The 20,433-nt window shown below is 37.9% G+C and overlaps 1 protein-coding gene across 1 annotated transcript in view; it reads left to right on the top strand.

The window, feature by feature from the left end:
- The window catches only part of LOC118818849 (glutamate receptor ionotropic, kainate 2-like), a 170,801-nt gene extending 162,129 nt beyond the window's left edge, over window positions 1–8,672 (top strand). Inside the window, 1 exon segment of the mRNA XM_036586360.1 lies at window positions 6,546–8,672. Within this exon segment, the coding sequence (XP_036442253.1) occupies window positions 6,546–6,765 (220 nt within the window). The 3' untranslated portion in view covers window positions 6,766–8,672.
- Window positions 8,673–20,433: the final 11,761 nt, after the last annotated feature.

Below are 20,433 nucleotides of genomic sequence, written 5' to 3' on the forward strand. Positions count from 1 at the left end.
GGCTTTGGTTCATTTGCTCTGATGGCCGCCATGGTTTACAGCATGTCTCACCTCTACAGCCCCGTCTCACTCTCCCCTTTCCACCTCATTCATTCTCCCTCATTTTATCCTGAGTGAACGGTATAAGTGGAGATACAAAGATTTGTGCTGTTTGTTGAGAGATTTGGAATACAATCAGCAACAGCAGTGTGAATGCTTATTGTTCACGCCATAAATGCTCATGCACAATGTTTTCATGCACTTAACTTTTAATTTCAGTGCTGTCAGCGGTAGCTCTCCTTTTAATTTTATCATTTAAGCATTTTCCAACTTTGTTCAAGGGAAATATATAATTGTTTATAATTATACAAATAATACAAATAAATGCGGTATTCCCAAAATAACGACTCTATCTCTGAATCATGAACTCATTTTTTGCAACCAAACACAGTTTTCATGTACCTATTTGCATTGAACATGCTGCAGTGTGACTAAAGATTAACAATTAACAAGTCTTTAACACGGATTTCAAGATAGACATCTCCAACATTTGCCAGTTTTCAGCTGAACAGATATTTTCCCACTTCAATTGACCTGCCAACCATGTAACAACATGAAAAAACATGATTGTGTCCTCAGCTTTTCTTGTTCTACCTTAGTGAAAGCTTCGACCTCCCCTGTGACAGTTGAGTTGTGAGTCCCACATGTGTGCCCCCACTTAGCCCCTCTCTGTGGGGCTCTGGCTTTAAGAGCCATCTCCTGCACCCTCCATCGATCTCTGCGAGTGGTTTTGTTTGTTCGCTGAAAGCCACCATATCGATGTTTCGGGGTATCCTGTTGCGAGGTGTTGCTGTGCAGCGTAGTCCTTGGTTACAATTACATGAAGACGTGAAACCGCTGGACAGTGGTAAAGGACAGCACTGACAAATAGTCATCAGCTATTAAAGAACTAGAAAATACAGCCGAAGGCAGAGGCTGCAGAAAGTGATACGTGTCGTGAGGAGAGGATAGCGACTCTGTGACCTAGTAGCTTTTAAACACACTTTACCATTTGCCATAGAACAGGCCATGGTCAGTGTAGCCGCAAGCTGCCAGCACAGCCTGGAGAGCATTTAGATGAATATGAAAATATGTGTGAGTGAGAGTGATGGTGAGAGCGATTATGCAAAAAATGTGTTGAACAGGAGGTAACAGGTCCACACAAAGCCTCTCTGTTAGTGCTGTGCTGTGCTTTTCACACCATAGTGAGCTACAGAAAATATAAAATGTGACAGCACAACATCTCTTCACAAGAAATTCTAGTCAAACAACAACTCCGCAGCTCGGTTTATAAGTAAAAGTGTGAATATTGCTGACCCACTTGACTTATCCATGCTCCGCGCACAAATGCATTCTTTCATAGCAATTGTGGCAGGGTTGGACGAGCTTTCACAGATGTTGGCAAAAATTCCATTTAAGCTAATAAATTTAGATCCGCTACATAACATCGATTTTTCAGTTTAGAGTGCTCTTTTACTGAGATAGACTGTGCTATTGTAGCAGGTTAAAACCAGTCAGGTTTCAAGAAAAACATAAAATTTGCCACCATGCTAAAATGTAAAACTACACCTGATTAATAATAACAGCATGTCCTTTCACAGGCACACAGAAAATAGTGTTGCATGCAAAATTTGAACACCTCTGGTTAAATGACATGTTTTGTTGATTTAGGTGAAAATCAGTTAACACATCCTCTACACAGAATAACAAATATGCATTTTTGGTGTTCAGTTTCTATTTATGTGCTAAGTTTAACATATTGAAAGAATAAAAAAGTTTGCACAGACCACATTTTATGATTTCAACAAATAAACAGTAATTGTACATTGAATTGAATATCATTTGACATCAATAACACATTCTAAATTTGTGGAGTTTTGTACTGCGATTTCTCACTAGATTAAATGGGATTTTTGCCGACACACTGTTGTCCTCTCTATGGATGCTACAAAAGAGCGCATTTGAGGGTTAAGCTTAAATTGGTCAATAGTAACTAGCATTGGTTAAAATCAAGTGATTTCCAAAATAATCAGTATAGTTAATGAAACATAAGTGGAACTTCTGAATAATGTATCCTTTTGGTGAAAACACCTGAACATTTCACACTCATAAAGTTATTTTCAAAATGCTTGCTTCTCTCCATGGCCACTGTGCATCTCTGCAGTGCTGACCTCTGTTTATGATACACACATTCACACGTCAATAAATGTGTTACAACAATTATGGCATTTTTTCTTGCTCCTCTTTTTATGCATTTTTTGCCTCCATGCTTTTCTCTCTCATCTTCCTCCTTTCTGCCACCCACTCGTTTTCTCCCGCTGAGTGTGTGCTCACTGCACTCTGAACTGCTGAAGAGTAAACCTCTCTCCTGAGAGTCAGGGACAACCAGCCGAGTGTGAAGAAGTGAAGAACCTCCTGCTAACACACATGCACACACACACACAAATATACACGTATGCATTGCACAATAGAGGTCTACTACCCGACCCGAGCCCGACGGGCCCCGACAAAACATCAGGTTTCACTCTGGGCTCGGAAAGATTTTTCACGTACAGCATCATTTGAATGCAGCAATGGTCCTTTACATTGTGTAAATTTGCATGATGGATGGACCAACAGAAAAGCTCCAAAATTTCTTGGAATAAAATTTCATTACTTATGTTGAAAATTAAGAACATTTTTGTTTTTCCCTGTAAAGATACTTTGGAGATACAGGTTTTGTTACAGGATTATGCCTATGTAAAAGACATAGTCTCCTACATTTTTTTTTCTCTCTCTCTCAACGTTATAGTCTATAGCTGCATTCGAAATAGGTCCAGAGTTTGAGGAGTGGGTGAATGTGCCCCTGATTGACATCATGGATGATAAGAATGATGGGTTGGTGGAAAAGTCACAGTGGATCTTTCCCCTTGCTTTAGCACTGGGACTTTAGAGAGGAACTTTAGCACTGTGGGACTAACAGCTGATCAGAGGAGAGTGGATGCTGTTCTCTGCCAGGTACAATCAGCAATTCCACAAAAATATACTTCTAGTACATAATTTTAGTGCATTAGAGGTGAGTAAAATACCAGTTTATCTCAGCCTGGCATTTTCTGTCAACAAGTGCAATGGCTTAGTAACTAAGCAAAACTCTGTACCATGCACGAGTTTGAGTCAGGTTCGGGTTTCAAAATTTACCAGACCAGGGCCTAGTTAGGTCTGATTTCCAAGTTGGGGGTACAATTTGAGTTCAGGCTTTAATGTCATGCCCGTGCAGACCTCTAGCGCACACTCATGTACAAATATAACAGAGATGCCACTCCCACTGTTCTAAGATGTGCTGCTTTGTTGATTCACCCAGCTTCCATCTCAAATAATTTTCTAATGATCTCACACAGTCACCTGCAAAAGTTTGAACACCCCCAGTCAAATGTTTTGTTGATTTTCTAAGTGAAATTAAGTTAACACATCTTCTACTGGGGACAAACTTAAAGGTGGCATTTTAGAGCACAATTTTTCTTTATTTGATGAGTTTAACAAAAAAAAAAAATCTTAAAACATAAAATGTGCTATAACAACTTTTGTACAGACCACATTTAGCATTTTATTGTTTTTTCCAACATGCTAAATTCATCAAATAAACAGTAATAGTGCGTTAGAATGTACATAAGTATGTTCTCTGTAGAAGCTGTGCATGTTATTTTCACTTGTACGTAAAGTATTATTTTATCGAGGGTGCCCAAACTTTTGCATGTGACTGCAGTTGTTAGGATATCAGGTCATGGGGCACTTATTGAACTTCATCTATTCTTCATTTAGCAATTTGTTTTTGGTCACTATCATGCTAGGTTTTACATAACATGCATAATTCATGGGCTGTAGCTTGTTGCTGTAAACACAGGAGGCCCCTTAACTATCTCAAGTGATGTTTTCATTACGACCAGGATTAATAGTGCTGGCACGAATCAATTTTGTGATACCTTTTTACAGTACATCAACACGAACAGAATATCAACAAGTGCTTTCAGAATCATTTTACTTTCCAGAAAATGTTTGTGGTTCCCTTTAGTCATCAATGAACACGTCTCATCTGAGCTGCTCTGAAAAGCCTCTTTCATTACCCAGCTCAAGCCTGGCTGATATAACAGCCTCATCATTCTTTGTTCCTAAAATATAGTCTATCAATCACGAGTCAAGCTAGAGCACAAAGAAAAAGAACAACAGAGCATTCATCTTATTCATACGTGGGCAAAAAATGATTGAAAGGCAGTTTAAGTGATCTGCGGTGTAGATGTTATACGAGTGTAATATGTAAATTGTGCAGGTGTACAATTCTCAAAACCAGTGAAAGCTGTAAAGGCACAGTGCAAAACAGCATGGTGTCAGAGTCATTTTTAGAGTCACTGTCAAATACGAGGCCTGTCTTGTATGTACTTATGTAAATATTAGAGTCTAAAATAGGATAAAACCTAATGTTCATGTGTTATTTAGTCAGTTAATGAGTGCTCCATCAGCAACAGTAGTGGAGGCCAGCGCTGAGCAGAAGGCTGTAGTTGGGTAAGAACAAGTGAATGACTGAAATTCATAACCAGTGAGCACCATGCATCATGTTCACCTTGATCACACAAGTGTCTCCGTTAAAAAATGTTATAAATATTGTATGACTACTGCCCCATTTTACTCAAGATAACCCGGCCTGAAAGGTCAAATTAGACGAGGGGAAAAAAAAAATATCCAGTAAGCTCTAATTTGATGTGAACGGCTCTTATGATTTAGTAACTATAATAAATAATTCAGTAACTACCATGAAACTAACATATAAGTTGTAAAAGTAAAGACTGAAGTGTTGGCACACATACAAGTCCCAATGGTTTTATGGATTTAAAGGAGAATTTCAGCATTTTTTCAAAATGTCTGCACAATTCAGTCATTGAGATGTGAGTGATTTGTCGTGAAATAATTTACTGCAGAGAAATTTACTGACTCAGATTTCTTTACAGTGCTGGTGATAGGAACCAGGAGTCGCAACGTCTGCAACACAAACATAGCCTTTTTTTTGTTTACTATCTAAAACCACCAGTGAACCTACACGTTTTCCGAGTTTTTATATGTAATGTTGATGATGGTTGCATAGGGTAAAGCTGAAAGTTTATAGTTTTCTTTGGAGACTAAAAATATTTCAGGCCAAAGTCTTCTCTCAAATATATCGTAAAACAAAGTCTTGGGCATCAGGCAGCGCATTCATTTAATGTAATGGCTTTCTGTGAGGTACCTTTTAAAAGCATTAAACACCTTTGACGTCTGGTTTCTGTCACCGCCACTGTGAACAATTCTGACTTGGTAAGTTTTATTAGAATGGCATATTTCACAACAAAGCACTCTTTGTTTGACTTTGTTTACATGTTAAAGAGTTAATGATGCTAAAATGTAAATAATTAGCTCCTTTTAAACAACAGTTTTTACAAGATCATTTAAAATAAAACTAAAAATTATTTAACGTTTATCCTGATCCTTTTTCAATGTATTTACTTAACAAAATAACATGATCATGGATCTGCCATCAGGGTTGGACTAGAAAATTACCACTCTTACAGTTGTATGCAACTTTGATCTGGTCACATTGCATGTTTTGTTGATTTTCTAAGTAAAAAATCAGTTAACTCTGCAAGTTCCTCTAGACAGAACAGTTTACATTTTATTTTTTCAACCTAATAAATTCAGCAAATAAACAGTAATTGTGCATTAAACTATGTAGAACCTCTGGAGAACATGCTACTTATTTTCACTTAGAAAATCAACAAAATCCAAACTTTTGCATATGACTGTACCTTTTACCCAACTGTTGTTTGTTCACTAGCATAAATCCTATATACAACTGCCTGAACTCTGCATAAAAATCTGAATAAGCCAGAAGAAACTAAAACAACAGGAAAGAAAAGCAGTTGAACATACAGTAGCAGTGTATATCAATTATTTATCAGGGGACATTTGCAGGAATAGCAATCACATTTCTCTTTGTCTCCGTGTTGAATGCAGCACTTGCAAATGCCACAGTGTCTTTGGGAGAAAGAAACGTGAGGAGGAGGGAGAGGAGAGGCAGCAGCTTAATTGGCCATGCAGCTACATGGGATTTGAGTCTGAGGAAATGTAATATGCATCAATAAGTCATGCTGCTGCAGCGGCCTGGCAGGAAAAGGCAGGGTGAAATCTGCCATAGAGAAATCGCTTTAGTTATGATGCGCTGGGTGTGCATCCAGATGGACGGCGGCATTGAGTCATCGCTTCCCTCCTCCTTCGTGCCTCCTCCTTTTCCAGCCCAGCATTCTACATCCACTCCCCTGCATGACACTTCAGCCTCCAACACCAACCCCCACCCCCTCACTCACTTCCAGCACAACACTCATCTACTCTCCTTCACCTCTATACTGTCTCCATCCTGACGTATGCAAGCTCTTCTCCGTCAGCGCGTTCAGGTTGAGGCAGCGGATATGTGTTGAACATGTGAAGGAACAGCTGATCAGCTGTCTTTTCTTTCTCCTGCCACACAGAGGTCCTTCTGCAGTGCCATGGTGGAGGAGTTGCGAGTGTCCCTCAAGTGCCAGCGCCGCCTCAAACATAAGCCTCAACCTCCCGTCATGGTCAAAACAGAGGAAGTCATCAACATGCACACCTTCAATGACCGGAGACTGCCAGGCAAAGAGACCATGGCTTAAAGTAGACACTTGCTCTCTCTTTCTTGAACCGGAGGAGGGGGGGGGAGAGCGGTAGGGCAGGGTGATAGCTACATTTGTACATGGGTGGGGGGTGGGGGGTGAGAGATTAGGAACGTGAGTTGCTCAGAGTGTTAAATGTCATCGTTGTTTCAAAAATAATTAGTTATTGCAGATAAAAAGAAACTGAGACAATATTTCCTGTGGAAATAACTTGATTCTGGGCAAAATTAAAGTGAGTTACCTCATCACTCCTGCCACCAGGGCAAGGACTGAGTGGTACTGGTGTTCAGGATAACTTCTGAAGGAAAATCCAGAAACAGAGGAGTAGGATCAACCATGTGTGGCTGGAGTTGGACTGTCCCTTCATTATGTTCACATTAGTTTAGGTTTGTGAATCTGTAATCTCTTTGGGCAACTCGACCATTCTCTGTCTAGAGGCCATATAGAGAATAGTGGAGTCTGTTAAAGAGACCTAAAAGACTCATGTAGACAAATATACAACAGGGGGAAGTTCTGTATGATGACATGGATAAAATAGTATATTATTTTAAGATGTATATTTGTGCTGAAAAAAAGTCATGATCAATCCCAGTCAAGAGCAACCAAAACCTAACTGATTCAAAAGCTTTGAAATATGTTCAGAGCCACAGTAAAATGACTCCGTAATAAAGGCATTTCTTACTCTGAATCCAAGCTGGTGAAAGAATAGTAGGAGATGCATCATGCGTCAGGCAATAAATTACTTAATTTGCTTGCATCTCAAATCACTACCACTTCCATGACATAAAATAGGAAGAGAGAAAAAAAAATAATTTGTGCAAATGTGTTGGCAAAGAGAAAGTATATCATGATTAGCTAGTTTTGTCTCAGATGCGCGCTGGTAGAGTAATACAGAATCACTAAAACAAGACGTGCCTATTATTGGCCCCTGAAGAACCTCGGGATGCTCTTCATCGCCGCTGCAAAGTATAAGTCAGCATTGGTAACTCAAAAACAAAACTCACAACGCTATATTTATTCAAGTATTTATTATTTTATTTATTTATTTTTATTTTTTAAGATTTTGATGGACTGATTCATCATAGCTACGAACATACATATTAATTACACTCCTGTGCATATTTACCTTTTTTAACACACAATCTGGTTCATTTAAATGTCAAGGTTCTTGTTTGTACTTTTTTGTGAATTTAATTTCAGAAACAGGACTCCTCACAAACTTGTGCAAATGCAAAATTTATATAAAAAAGTGTTTTTGTATGCAGAAAAAAAAATCAAAATTTTGTAATAATTTTTATCAACACAAGATTGACCATGGGCATCTTTCTCTTCTTCTGGTGGATGGAATGCCCTTTGGAGTCGCCAATCCAGAGTGTAAAGTTGTGGGGGCCCTGGGACCACTGTGTGTCCACATGGACCAGCCTCATTAGACTACACAAACACACACCCAGGACCATATCACCTGGCCTCTGTGAAGAGGACACAGAGCCAGTGTCCATGATACATGGCCTCCATGGACAGGGGACGCCTTTTAGGTCCACACAAAGGGAAGAGTGCTAAGCATGCCAGGCAGTGTTGAAGTGACACACACATTTTGGACAGATCCTATTTTTATCATGTAAATGAATCATATTTAAAGAAAGATATTTTTACTTGGGGTAAACGATGATAGTAACACTAATAATGATGATACAAAATATATACATATACATACAAAGAGGTAAACGGTGAGGACGACCACTGTTGCTTCTCATTCTACACCCCTGATTTTCAATAGACTGCTAGTACTCAGTGCAGAGAACATGTGTGTAAATGGTTTAAGATGGATAAGATGTATTTAAAGAATTTAAAGATGCTAAACTAATTTTGACCATGTTGTGAAAACAAAATCAATTGTGCACACAATTACTGTCTGAATTTGATGCACAAGTTTAAAGAAAACCATTAAAAAGTTCAACATACTTGCCTCTTAGCCTCTGTCATTTCCTTAGATATTTGCAGCCACAGTTGAAGCACATAGCAGACCCATGAACAAACATTTTGGGAGTCAAAGAGAAAAAAGGGAACTCTTATACAGCAAGTTGATCATGTTTCAAAGGAAGCAAACTGTTAGCCCGAAGATGCTCTATTTTCAGAAGCCTAAAATAACACCATTACATGTCGATATAAAGATTTCCTGTCAGGGAAACAATTTAGAAAGCTCCTGTTTACAAGATTTAGAATGATCAAAGTGAGTTGTAACTTTCTTGAAGAAATTTCCTTAAAAACAAGGTTTAACCTGTTAAGGTAACTCTTTCTATGAATGCCAGATTTATAAGAATCTAAGAACATATGCATAACCTGTATTCATAGGGCATTTTAAACATGCCTTATGAGTGCATGTTATAAACATGTATAGTATGTATGGTAATGCATTTTTCCTAAGTATTTATTGCGTGCATTATCATTCAAAGCCATGTTTAACTAATAAACCAGTGTAGTCCATAACTTAAGCTGAGCCATGCCATGATTTCTTATAACAATTTAGCAATTATACAGGAATGGAATAATACCTTATAGTCATTTTAATGTATTATAACATCTTTTTGCTTCCTATAACAACAGAATTGCTATACTTTCTGAGTAATGTGTATATATATATATATATATATATATATATAGAGAGAGAGAGAGAGAGAGAGAGAGAGAGAGTGATCCCATTATTAGAATTTACATTTATAAAATCAGAGCCGCACCATTTCCAGCATTTTACTACTAACGCAAACTGTACTAAAACTAAAGCTTTTTTAGTTTTACATTACAGCAAGCCAACTATTTATAAGGGCCCCATCCAAGACTCCCTCTGAGATTACACTTGCACAATGTTACTGTTAAATGAAGGCAATCAGAGTGAATAACAAGCGACTACCTATGACAATGCTAATTTCCAGTAGTGCCTCAGTGGGAATGTTATTAATCTGCCCACTAAACGCTCCCTGTGTAAGAATGTGGTTTAATTTAACAACCAGCTTGGCAGACAGCTAATAGGCTAACAATTTCCTGCAATAATATTATGAGACTTTATACAATGTAAAGATTCAAATGTCAGTATTTAAACTAGTGCTGAAACAGGTGGTATTAAACTTAATGTGGAGAAGGTAATGTACAGAACTGTTAGCTTAGATTTAATTTACCATTGCAAACTGAATGAAGGCACTAATGTAAATTAGCATTATCATAGTGGTGATAATTGCATCATAGTTGTGATAAACAAAGAGTGATAATAACAGAGTTAATGATAATGGCTCTCTAATAGACTTTCACTTTCCACTGCCTTCACCCCACAACAGCTTCATGTTCAGTATGATGTCAGAGAGGGTCTTAAGAGAGGGGCCTGATATGTACTTGAGTTGCTCCAATGTAATGTAATTTTTAAAGTGAGAGTGATGATTAAGGAAAAGTGCATTGTTTTAATAAACCTGAGCTAGACAAATAATTTGAGGCGGGCTTGAGCCACAAAAGGGCTACATGTAACAACGTCCGTGATGAAAAATAAAATATTGGAAACTCCATAGGTTAAATAAACTTTCTTTTAGTCTAAAACACGTCTTACTTTATTTAGAGCTCATGAACACAACTTACAAGTACTTATAAAAGGGTTGTAATAACATGTAATAATCTACACTCATGGTGACAAGTATATAAGTCCTGTCACTTTACTTGAAGCTTTCAAAGACGTTACATTAAAAATGACTACAAGCTTTAATTCCGTTTCAGACAAGTATAACTGATAAGTTATAAGTGTGTGACAAGTTAGTTATAGTTATAACACACTATTCATAGTGAGTTTCTTTGATACTGACATTGTGTTGTGAATACTACTTGTTAATTTATAATGTATGACTATAAAAGGTAATGCATTTTTACTAATAATTATATCTATATATATTTTAATGGTTTACAGATGAGTCACACCATGTTTTGAATGTGTTCATAGACTCTTATAGACAAGGAATTCACAGAAAATGTTGCCTATGTTATTAGCAACTCTTACAGTCAACATTTTTGGCTCTTAAAGAGACATGATCAGTTTGTACTCCCCTGTGGTGAGATGCATGCATCTGTGATACGTCAGAGTTGAGTAAGGTGAAATCTAGAGGAGGTGCCTAAGAGAAACAGGGCTTGTGGAACCTAAACTGAGCCATGAGCTCTTTTCCTGGCTCTGAGCTTGGCTGAAACAGATGTAGGAACAATGGCAGGGGAAATGAGATACAATTATGGTACAAGCTGACCTAAAGGGCACTTGTGCAGTCTAAAGGCAAAACAGCAGGGGGGTCTATGTTCCTGATACATACTTATATATCAGGGTGACCGGCCACTGTCGCTGGCAATGTCATAATCACCATACTTTTCACTAGAAAAGTATGTGCAAAAATATTAAATTACAAGTAATGTTAAAGTTGTGCGGTTAGATTCTGTCTAAAACAGTCTATACCTGCCACGGTGGCAAGTTATCAAGGACATCTCCAATGACCTCTGACCAGTTAATGATTCAGCTGAAAATGTGATCAATTAGTTTAAGGGCATGGCCTTATCCTAACCCTGAATTATATCTCAACACCTCCACTGTTGTAGAGGATTAAGTCATTTTCAGGTATGCATAGCATGCATTATGTCCACAGGGAATGAACTTGAAAGTAACTTATTTTAAATAATTGCATAACTACCCTAATTGCATACAGAAAAGAGATTTGACTAAACATTTCATTATAATTGCAAGAAACATGTATTTACAGAAAGTATGGGAAAGTGTGGTACAGCCTAACATTTTGCATTTGTTTGGTAATTTTAAAAGTATCTGAGCAAAATTAGTGCTTTTTTACTTTTAAATTTTATCTATTTAATATATTTTATTTACATACCAACTATGATGAATGTTGGTATCTGCTTGAAAGTGCATAAAAACTTTCAAAAATGTGCTGTGTGCTATATGGACTTCTCTTATTTATTTTAGGAGGATTAGTTTTAACACTGCACTACAACTAACCCCGTCATGTAGAAGCTGTACTATAGCCTGGTTAGTTCCAAGAGGAAGATTGAAATAATACAGGCATGAATTCTGTGACTTTCAATGAAAAAAGTTACTTTTATAGAATAAAAACCACTCATGGTGAATCTCCAAAAACACCTGTCAAAATTCACAGTTGACATTGCATTTTGCCCTAAATTAGTTTGTGTCCTGCTCTCCCCTTCTGAGCTGAGACCATTTCATTAGACACAGAGTTAACAGACTTATTTCTCCAAACGCTTCCACAAAAATATCTTGGTTTGGCTTGGAATTTTGTGTGTACACATTTTTCTGTCACAAGACAACCAGCTGATTATTTTATTTATTTAGTCTTTTTTTTTCCCCAGCCGGAAAATGCATTCTGTGGAGAAATCATTCTTATCAGGTCTGTGAATCCTCAAGGCTAATGCTAGCATTGTGTAGATCATTAGAATCTAGCCCATGGTGTTTTTCTGAGATATTGTGTGTGTGTGTGTGTGTGTGTGTGTGTGTGTGTGTGTGTGTGTGCGTGTGTGGTCCTTCAGCCCATTCTCAGCAATTCCATTATCAGATTGACGTTTTCAAACGAGGTGCTCTGCTTAGTTGGCCCCTAATCTTCCCACCTGGGCAAGAGGGGATGGGGGGTTAGATAACGAACCTATATGCCGGATATCATTAATTGGCTAATTATCATGGCTTGTGGGGAGTAGAAATGATCTAGAGATGGGAGCTTTGTCCCTTATTATTCCCTTCATCTTGCAGCCCATTCCTCTTTATCAATCAACACTTTTAATGAAGACCTAAAGGGACACTGCTGCGTCGACTGAGATAGGCCTGTCCTTGAGAATAATGGTTATATCAGGTCTTCTAAATGTGCTACAATTGAGAAAAAAAATATATTTTTGTCACAAAAGCAAACGTAAAAGCTCTATAGACCTGATACTCCTTATATTGCTCTACTGACTGAGATGGGAAGGGGAAGCTTGGGATTTTATGCTAAATCATCCACATCTGAAACCCTCCACATTCTTTTTAGATGCAGTGCTAAAAGTGAAATCCTGAAGACTCATGTACCAAAAGCAATACCGTCATACAATGTGTTACAGTGTGATGTGATGAAACCTCAAGCTTTTTCCTCTCAGAAAAAAAGACAAAAATAAGACAGGCAGAAATAAAAGACCGACCCAAGTGAAATCGTGTTGAGACTGTTCTGATGCTGCAGAACAGAAGTATAAAAATGCACCGGGTAAAAAGAAAGACACACATTTCCTAGCTGTAAAGAACATCAACAACCCAAAGCCACTTGAAGCTAAAGTTGTGAAAAGAGGAACTGGGGGAAAAAAAAACGCTGATTCCCTGCTGAATCCTGAGACACGGGCGCTACAGACATAATCCCAAATTACACTTGAGGTAGGTCCACCCAAACCCTGTGGGGCGTAACAGATTAGGCTAAACCTGGTCCACACAAACCTAATGGGCCATGACCAGATTACGTACAGCTGAGTGCCACTTCTACTGCTCAAACAGAAAGGTGAGAAGAAAGGAGAGTGAAGAAGGGACAGAAAAGGAAGAAGGGGTGAGAGAGAGAGAGAGAGAAATGTCAGACATTGTAGGAGATCTCAGATAAGTGATTATACAGTTTTTGAAAACACTTCTACACCAGAGGGCCAGTGATATGTTATCTTATCAAACTATAAAAGTAAACATTATAAGAAGCGAAGGAATATCTGTTACACTGAATCAAGGCTATAAAATATTTCAGTGTCAAATTCTGCTACTTAGTACAGCAGGCAACTGGAAAAACTGAATCTCTTAACATATTTAACCTATTTTATATACATATTCTGATAATATATGTGTGGTGTGGGTGTGTGTGTGAGAAACACACACATCCAAACATGTAAATATAGCCACCCTTACAGAAAAAACACATGAACTTTACATGTGAATAACACATGAATTTTGTACAATTCACTTTGTTCTTGCACATTTTACATGTGAAATGGATGTGATTTTTCTGTAAGGGGAGCCATCATTCACACTGACACTGGTCACAAATGTTACAATGCTACAATAAACTAGACAGTAGTTGGCTAACATAGCTACCCATTTATATGTTACTAAATGTGATTCCTTAAACTAATAAAGCTGTGCCACTTTAACTATGAACTCAAACAAACGAAAGTAATTTGTCCCAAAGTGTAATTGACAGTGATCATATGTGATGTAGAAATTGGCTTGACCTTAACCTTCAAAAGGCAGTAAAAATGAAAGCTTGGGGGCGGGGACGTTGTTTAAAAAAACTGTAAAAAATCAACATATATGATCATTTTAACAGTTTAAACTAAATTATGTTTCACCAGCTATGTCAGGAAGACAAATATAAGGCATTTCTATTATATACTGTCACGAACACTGTCTAAAGCTTGAACCTTTTTATCCTCATGAATTAGCAAGATAGCTTAGTCTTGTACTTTATACGCAAGCATGTTAACGTTTTTAGTTTAGGTTAATTTTGTAGAGTATTGGTTGAATATAGGATGCTGGCTAACATTATGCAATGTAAATATGAATGTGAATTTATTTAAATATATGAAACATTAATTTATATTTATTAGTGACTTTTGGTCATTTAAGTCCCAAAAATACAAACATAAAATTTGCAGAAACTTAAGTTTTTCTTATAATTTTTAGTTTCAGAAGGTCAAGAGTTTGGACTCTGAAGGAAAAAATTAAGAGTTCTTGATTCAGAGTAAATTCTCTTTTAGCCAATTACAAAGCCTCTTCATACTACTGTAACAGCATAATTTATACAACGTAACCCCACACATCAAGATGAATCCTAGGCAGACTACCATAAAGTACAAGCAGTGCTTTTACAATTGTAATGCAATTAATTCCTGGGTCTGTATAAATCTTATAGGTTCAAACAGTGTGTGATTATAATGTGTTGCAACTTCTCTCAAACATCCTCATATATTAGAGAAGTGAGCACTGCATACACATGAACTTTTGAAAAAGCAAAAATAAATGCGGGTGGTATAGTGGCATGTTAAATTTAATAACTTTGATCGTGCATTATAGATTCTGCATAAAATATTCATCCATAGAGCACCAAAGCTGGATGATGTGGCCTTTTCCCCTTTTCCCTCATGCGTCCTCTTTTGAGTGAGCTAATCCTTCTACCCTCCAGAGTGGCTCCTTCTTCTCCATGATAATCCCTTTTAGGAGAAGCTCCCACTTTCTTCTTTTTAACCTTGCTTATTTGGATGTGAGTTGAAGGGCCCACCTTTTTGAATTAATGCTAAAATAATGTTAAGTGTTGGTAAGAATATTAGTGTACAGTAGTTATCATAAGCTTCATCCTGAGTTTTTCTCTGGCTTACAGATTATACTCCAGATTTCAGTTCAGTTGTTTAGTGCCTGTATTGTATAAAAGAATTCAAGGGAGATGGTGGGTGCAAACAGTTTGAGCGGGGGAGGGGGTGGGGGGGCCCAGTGTTTGATGTTTGGGGAGAGGTGATGGTTATAAATTGTATCAATACAGACAGCAATAATCTATTATTCTAAGGTATTATAATACATTTGAATACAACTTTGTCTAAAGTTAAAATGACATTTTTTTTCCATAACCTGATATTAATACAAAGAAGATGAAAAGGTGGGTTGCAGTTTTGAAGGGGGAGCTTATTTCTTCCCTTTTTTAAATGTGGGGATGGCATCTCCCCTCAAATCAAGCCCAGCTTGTATCTCAATTACAGGCACACACATTAACAAATCAGTACCTAATCCTATCAATGATGCAGTGAACACAGGCAGAGGCTCAGTGTAAGTTAAGGAGTGGTGAGGGTAGCTAATCACTCATTAAGCTGAATGTGGTGCAGCTTGAGAGGATCTTATGATGGAGTATCTCATTTCATTTTCAATAATACCCATAATTTGGGGGTGCATAACAAGACATTGAACTCATTTGCTATTCCTTATAGTGGACCGTGTGCCTGCTATCCATCTTTTAGAAGGATGAGTATGGCTATGATGTATTTCCCAAGACCGCTCAATGAGGAACAGCCTGATGCTTTAAACAGAAATCAAAGAGCAACACTCCTCGAATGCTGAATATGATAAAATCTTCTGCAGAATCCCTCCTTCATGGAAGACTCTTTAAAGGGACTATTTTGGGTGTGAAAAGAGATCATCAGGCATGATATTTAGAGACTGTGCCTAACTCTGTGTTATAACCTTTACCTTTAATCTTCACAGATCTTAAAGACAGATATGGTATGCTTGCTGAACAACATCACAATGTCCCTTGACCTAAAAAAGATTATTGAGAGCTCTTGTATTTGCATTTTATTTTATGTATGAATGAAACTCGTCAAAAGAAAAAAGAAAATCCAAGCAACACAACCTTTCAGGGTAGCTGGAGCAGTGAAGACGTTTTACCTACTTATCCTTCTCTTATAACAGATCAGTTAGAATCAATACATGTGGTGATATAGAATCAATACATGTAGTGATATATTTCCATTTATCACCATAACTGAACTGTACTCATAAACAATTCTATGAAAATGTAAAAATGGGTGTAATTATAACAACCTTCATGCACTATTTAATTCATTTTACTGCTCCTTGATGCTGAAGGTACACAGCTGTAACATTTCTCTGGAGTGTTACCTGACCGCTAGAGAAAATGAACAGTGAAGGCCTAGTCACTGATTTTGGAAGAAATTATTTATCTTTTTTTAAACTTGACAGCCAAAAAATACAGACTTTCCCTAATGCGTTCCCTCCAGTCTCCTGTCTAAAACATATACACATGCGCTGCCTAGGCAAGAACACTTCAATGCAGGTGCTAACTTCATTGTAATCTGTTAGCTAGCTAACATTAGCTTATACACAAGCTCGCTAGCTAGCTAATGCTAGTTAACCATTGTTGCCATTAACCATGAGTCCCAGAGAGCTGTGTTATGTGTGTGCTTCCTAGTGATGTAATGTGAAGTATAAGCTACAATTAGAATGAGGCTAGTCTATGCACAACACACAGGCAACACATTCTTGATTAAATGTTGGTGCTCAACTTCATTTGTTTAGTCTCCCATTTACAGTACTTTGTACAGCTACAGAGCCCAGATTTTGTCCTCTCAGGATATATTTTATTGACAGCTGCCAGAATGAGAGGAAAATTTAGTCAAATATTACAAAAAAGTGTTCTGGTTTAAAAGCATGTAGGTCTCAGCAGAAGAAAAAAAGGTCACTTGAGTGACATGTCATTTATATGTGAAGTAGAAAGAGAACAGTATGTATGATGAGAGCTTTACGAACATAAGCAATCAAGGCCCAGGAAGACACAGTCATTCTGCACTGGTCATTTGTCCATTCCTGTCTTCTTGTGCATTTCCCTTTCTTGCATCTTCTTATCAGAAGAGATGGTATATAATTGCAAAGTAAGGGAGAAGACAAGCGTGTCAGAAAGTATGTGTGTGTGTGAGCGAGCTAGCGAGAGAGAGATAGAGAGAGCAAAGGCAAAGCAGTTGATTGGATCCTATTGAAGTTTATCTCCCCTCTGTGTGGGGAGCTTGGAGATGGCCACAGAGCCACAATTAAAAGCAGCTGTAGCCGCTTCATCAGCTTGATATTCAGTAACTGTCCCGTAAACACAGCCATTAAGCTGATGCATCCCCTCCTCTCTGATGGACATTTGCATTTAGCTCAAAGCCAGCGGTTCTCTGTCAAGACAGAGAACACAGTAAACACAATGCTCTAATAGCGTCTCCTCTCTATCAAAAGCACAGACCCGCAGAGGTGAAAGCAACCTTGGCATGGAAAATGGGTCCCATCAAATAATTTCCTTATAATCATGCCTTGCCTCCCTAGCACCAAGTCTGTGTGTCACAATTGGCTCACAGTATTCTTGTTTTGGCTTGGTTGAGGTAAGTGAGGGTTGTATAAGAAATTCTTTAAATTTATACTTTTCAGTAAATGGCATGATTTTGGGTAAGAATTAGATCTTTTGGAAGTAGAATATTGTAATAAGCATAACCCAGTATATAGTGCAAACCTCCAACATTCTGAAAAAGTTGGAACAGTATGTGAAATGCTAATAAAAACAAAGCACTGATTAGTAAATTCTGTTTGACCTGTATTAAATTGAAAAAGGGTACAAAAACGTGCAAAAACTGTACAAAGCGCTACAAAAATGTTATATGTTTTACCTTATAATCTATATTGTTTTTTTGTAAATATACATTAATTTCAAGTTTAATGCCTGTAACATGTTCTGAAAAACTTGGGACAGGAGTAATTTTACCACTGAGTTGTCATCTTTCCTTTTAACAACACTTCATAAACATCTGGGGACTGAAGACACCAATTGCTCCAGTTTTGAAATCAGAATTTTTTGCCATTCATCTGTAATACAAGTCTTCAGCTGTGTAACTGTATCTTGCACATTTATAATGGGAGACAGTTCTGGACTGCAGGAAGGTCAGTCTAGAACCTGCACTCTGAAAATGCAGCCATGCTGCTGTAACGTGCAGAATGTGGCTCGGTGTTGTCATGTGGAAATCATCTAGAACTGAGTATATGTTGCTCAAAAAATGTGTTTAGTGTTAATGGTGCCTTTACAAACGTGCAAGTTACCCACTAATACCCCCACACCATGACAGCCCCTAGCTTTTGAACTTTTTGTAGGTACCAATGTAGATGGTCCTTTTCTTATTTGACCTAGAGAACACAACATCTATTATTTCCATAAGCAATCTGAAAGGCTGACTCATCAGACCAGAATACACATTTCTACTGTTCATCAGTCCATTTCAGATGAGCATGAGCCCAGAAAAGACAGCAGCGTTTCTAAACGTTGCTCACTTATGACTTCCACTGTGCATAGTACAGTCTTGCATTTGTAGATGCAGCAACAGAGAGTGCTTATTGACAATGGTTTGTCAAAGTATTCCCAAGCCCATGTGGTGATATCCATGAAAGAAACATGTCAGTTTTTAATGCAATACCATCTGAGGAGCTGAAGGTCATGAACATTCAGTTGTAGTTTTCAGCCTTGCCCTTTACGCACAGAGATTTTTCTGGATTCTCTGAATCTTTTGATGTTTTTATGCAGTGAGACACCTAAAATCCTCATAATCGCTCAGAGGAACGCTATTGTCAAACTGCAAAAATGTGTGCTCAAGTGACATTATTCCAGGTATATCATGGAGAGTCAGTAAGGTGCTGTTTGGTAACAATGTTGTATCTCCCAATATTCAAACCTCACTTCACACCAAGGTACTCTTACAATCTTGCACTGAACTGTTGGCTAATGCATTTTTGTCAAAGTGGTGATCCTTGACCCATCCTTTCTCATAAAAGACTTGGCCTTCCCTAGATGCTCCTTTTATACCCACGCATGATTGTATTACCTATTTAAGAGGTTTTTTGAACATTTCACAACGTCTCTTCAATTGTTTCTATCTCGACTATTTTTGGAACATGTTGCATCATGGCATCAATATCAGAGTGACCATATATTTACAAAAAAAGTAAGTTGATAAGAAAAAACATTTAATATCTTGTTTCTGTACTGTTTTGTTCAAATACAAGTAACATTTATAATTTATTTAAAAATCACTGCTTCTCTGTGTGGGCAGTATGGTGGCACAGTGGGCAGCGCTGTCGCCTCACAGCAAGCAGATGCGGTCCACCAGCTGAGCGACCAGGGTCCTTTCTGTGTAGAGTTTGCATGTTTTCCTGCGTGGGGTTCTTCCTGTAATCCAAAGACATGCAGTCAGGCCAAATGGAGATACTAAATTGCCCCTAGGTGTGAATGTGTGTGTGAATGTATATGCCTGTGTGTCTGCCCTGTGATGGACTGGTGACCAGTCCAGGCTGTTTCCTGCCTTCTGACCACAGATGCTTCTAGAGTGTGTTTTTTTTCTGTATGCACTTTACCTACTTACTTTACCTAGCGTAGTATTTCTTAAAGGAATGGATGGTATGTAATCAGTGAAAATTTTTGAGTCATCTGTCTTTCATTTCTCATTGTATAATGGCCAGAGTGATACATATAGGCCCTAACACTTGCCTGGAGAAAATCTAACCCCCAACTCCCCTTCTCCTTTTTATCTCCCACAAGAAAAAAAGGCTTTTAATATTCAGGCAATTTAAGTGTATCAGCTTCTACGGAGATGTTTTGGCAGGTCGATGCCCTTATCACTGCACTGAGGGAAATTACAGCTCTATCTTCTGCCCCAGAAGCCATGTCATCAGTCTGGTCACGGGATCTCTCTCTCTCTCACACACACACACACACACACACACACACACACACACACACACACCTCATTTTTTGCATTATTGCAACTATGGTATAGAACTGCTGCCAAGACATAACATAACCTCATGCATAATAAGCTTCCTACCTGCAACATCCTGCGTCTTCATCAGTGAGCAGGTTAGATTGATGCCAATACGGGTGATGTTAAACAGCAAAACTGACATTCACAATCATACACTTTTTATGTGTGATGAATTGGTATCGATGGTATTTGAACAGGCTGATTTCTGAATTACTCTTTTTATAACTGCTGAATGCTTTTCTATTATTTGAAATAAGCTCACCAGAGAAAAAAGAAGTCAATACCACTCATCTATCATCTACATTATATCAAAGGCATACTGGAATATTTTATTGCTTGATAA

The sequence above is a fragment of the Colossoma macropomum genome, unplaced genomic scaffold (genome assembly GCF_904425465.1).
Source record: "Colossoma macropomum unplaced genomic scaffold, Colossoma_macropomum, whole genome shotgun sequence".
Taxonomy (NCBI): domain Eukaryota; kingdom Metazoa; phylum Chordata; class Actinopteri; order Characiformes; family Serrasalmidae; genus Colossoma; species Colossoma macropomum.